A 3,651-nucleotide genomic window follows, 5' to 3' on the forward strand; every position below is an offset into this window, starting at 1 on the left:
TAAGATAAGCAAAACAAAATTATTGTATATGTGTTTTTATATACGTTTCTGATTTTCTGCATTGAAGGAGAAAGTGAATCTCATTTTCCATCTCCTGCCCACAAAGTTTAAAATTACGCTGAGGATTTGGGATGTTTTTGTGTCTCCCTGTTTCAATTGCAATCTGATAGTCCCCAAATCTGAATTATGTTACATGTAATGCTTGTTTTTGTTTAAAGATTAACAGGTTTACATATGAATCAAAATCTACTCTTATGTAGTAAACAGTTTACTACATAAGAGTAAATTTTGATTCATATGTAAACTGTCGGGAGGGAGATAACCATGTGCGTGGACAGTGTAAAAAAGTAAAATAACGAAAAAGTCAAGCTCCAAGGAAAATTGAAAATGGCACAATCAAAAGATAAGACTTCAAACGAATGACAAGCGTTTCCTGTTACATGTGTTATGCCTCGGTAATGAGATGTGAAACTAAATTTGGTATTCATTGTTCGCACGGCACTGTTGAATCATGATAGAAATGCATCTGATTAGATATGTACAAAAAAAATATACCAACGTTCGTATATATTTAGATTTTCATCTGACGATATAAAAAGAAGATTGGGTATAATCTAACATGTATCATATCTGGATAACTCAGCAAGATATGGATTCGCTAAACATGTGGTTATATTTATAGTTGAAATGCTGTCTTAATGACAGATATTGTACAAATCATTGAATTCTATAAACAAGCAACCCTTAATAACCAAACAGATTGAAACTATTTAGCATTCAATAGTAGTTTGCTTTACAATAAATATAAACATTTTACCAGATATCTACATTGAAATAGACGCCATAATAGAATTTATGTAAAATACATAAATTCGGTTATTCTAGTGGAAAGTTTTAATATCGTCCGTTGCAGTGCTTTCCTCTATAAATTCATATATAGTCGATAAGATGTATAGTGGTGACGTCAATTTGACGTTAGCGTTCTTTTCAACTTTGAGCTACAAGTGAACAGACGTGTAATTACAATACAGAGAGAAGTATTTTGGAAATATCAAGTTGAATTACTATAGTGGATATTAAAGTTGGTATTTTATATATTTATAATAGGCAAAGAGATATAATGGATAATACAAAAAATTGTTTTAATAAAAAAATTGTAAAATATTTAGAAATTGTTGAATTTCGAAACGGCGTGGCCGCCACGTGGTGCCGAATATGAAATAAAAGAAAAAAATATTTAATCACAATACGACTTAAGTTTAAGAAATTATATTTTTGTGGTGACTTTATATTTGGTGAATAATTCACCCAGTGATTCTGCTGCGGAAGTAATTACTTCGTAGAACACGACATACTATCAATTCAACAAAAACGATAATAAATCGTTTGAACGGCTACAGCTTTAAGATATATTGTCATTGATTAAAGACTTTTGGTTACACACACAAACAAAACGAATAAATTTGAAATAAGTAAATAAATAAATTTAATAAAAATAAATGAATAAATAAATATAATTGTGAGTTTCAGTATGTTGAGAAGAGGTACCAGGAAGCGTACAGCATCAGCGAGAGCTGGAGTAAGATGGACCCCGGTGGTGTCGAAGGGAGTTTCATCACGGGCGTCAGTACAATCATCTATGACGGTTACAAGGCCTGAGGCTAACTATACAACTCCTGGACATGACGGCGCTGCCATACCAACAACTGCAACATTATCAACGACAAGAATGTTGATGCCAACATTTTCTAGCAATCAGGACAACTCCGTCCACATTCCGGACATGTTACCATGGCAACCAAGACGAGCAATAGACCCCCAGCCAACTGTTGATAACACACAGTTTGTGTCACAAACAGGTAATGGGACCAATAATGATTATGTACAAATTCCCAATAGAATTGAAAGTGTTCATGAGAATCTAGGCATAAATGTAACACAGTCAATTAAAGAAAAAATATTGAAAGGGGAATTCATAGATTTAGCTTGTCTATTAAATAATTCAGTCAACACGGGTTCTGACAAACAAAAGTTGACATGGGCTCAAGGGGAATTCATTTTACAACCCATTTCTCAACAATCAAAAATTACAAATATTGAAAAGTGGACAGATGCTTTCATCATTTTTATTTATATCTATTGTGCTGTGCACGTAAACCGATTTAAGGAATTGTTAAAATACATGCACACAATACGCCTTGGGGCTCAAAGAAACCAAGGTATGGGTTGGAAAAATTACGATGAGCAATATAGACTAAGAAAAGCTCATGAACCATCCAGTTTATGGAGTAATATAGACAATGAGCTTTGGTTGTTATATATGCAACCAGTGAATACCATCTCAAATGTGTCCTTAAATGTATCTAATAGTAAAATTCAAGACAGTAGTGGTCATGGGAACAAATGCTATAGTTATAACTATGAGGGAAGCTGTTGGAAAACACCTTGCTTTTATAGCCATTTGTGTTTAAGCTGTAATGGTTCACATCCAATTATAAACTGTCAAAGACAACTGGGAAATGTGAGACCACATGTTGGCAATACACAATATAACACAGGCTCTCAGTTTCAGTTTCGGGCACCCGGGGCTCAGTATAGAGCAGGGCCCCAGTTTCAATTTCGCCCAAGGAGCGCCGAGTCAAGAGTCAGATTTTCCCCAAGAAATGCCACACAGTTCACACAAGCAAGATCTAGACCAAATATCAGAACTATGGCGACTTGGTAGATCCCTTATTAAGATTGGTGTTTTGAAAAATATGCTGAGGGCATATCCGCATGCAGGTGTAGCAAAAAAATTATATGAAGGATTTTTATGTGGTTTTCGTTTGAAATATTCAGGTCCGAGAATTTCTTTTATTTCCAAAAATTTACAGTCGGCAAATTGTCATAAAGTTGAAACGTTGGATAAGTTAGATCAGGAGGTAAAAGCGGGTAGGATGGCTGGTCCTTTTTTAGAAAAGCCGATTTCTACTCTTATGACTTCTCCTATCGGTCTAGTACCAAAAGAGAAGGGTTGGAGGTTAATATCTCATTTATCATATCCGGAAGGTTCCGGGGTCAACGATTTTATTGATCGCGATGAATGTTCCGTTCAATATGCATCTTTTGATGAAGTTATACCAATGGTCAGCTCACTCGGAAAGTCTGCATTGATTGGGGTACGGGACATAAAGTCCGCTTTTCGTTTGCTGCCAGTGCACCGATCAGATTTTGAATTGTTAGGGATTTATTTTGATGAAAAGTTCTTTGTAAATAAAAGTATGGCAATGGGATGTTCAATTTCATGTAATTTATTCAATAAGTTTTCGACCTTTTTACACTGGTTAGTAGTTAAACGGAGTGGAGTGAAATCACTTGTGCATTATTTGGATGATTTTTTATTTGGAGGCCCTGAGGATACACCTGTATGTCAAATGATGCTAGACACTTTTTCAGATATTTGTGAGGAACTAGATGTTCCAATTGCTTCGGAAAAATCAGTTGGACCTGTAACATCTTTGAAATTTTTAGGATTGGTCATTGACACTGTTGAAATGGTTGTCAGAATACCACAAGACAAATTGTTAAAGCTAAAGTCCTTACTTGCACCGATTTTGTTGAATAAAAAGATTACACACAAGGACTTAGAATCAGTAGTGGGTTTGATGGCTT

At 34.9% G+C, this 3,651-nt stretch overlaps 1 protein-coding gene across 1 annotated transcript; it reads left to right on the forward strand.

Moving 5' to 3' along the window:
- Positions 1 to 855: 855 nt before the first annotated feature.
- Positions 856 to 2,725, forward strand: LOC143043714 (uncharacterized). Its single transcript, XM_076215894.1, has one exon. It carries the CDS (start codon positions 1,532 to 1,534, stop codon positions 2,723 to 2,725), a length of 1,194 nt encoding a protein of 397 aa, XP_076072009.1. The 5' UTR covers positions 856 to 1,531.
- The last annotated feature ends 926 nt before the right edge of the window (positions 2,726 to 3,651 follow it).

The sequence above is a fragment of the Mytilus galloprovincialis genome, chromosome 8 (assembly GCF_965363235.1).
Source record: "Mytilus galloprovincialis chromosome 8, xbMytGall1.hap1.1, whole genome shotgun sequence".
Lineage (NCBI taxonomy): Eukaryota > Metazoa > Mollusca > Bivalvia > Mytilida > Mytilidae > Mytilus > Mytilus galloprovincialis.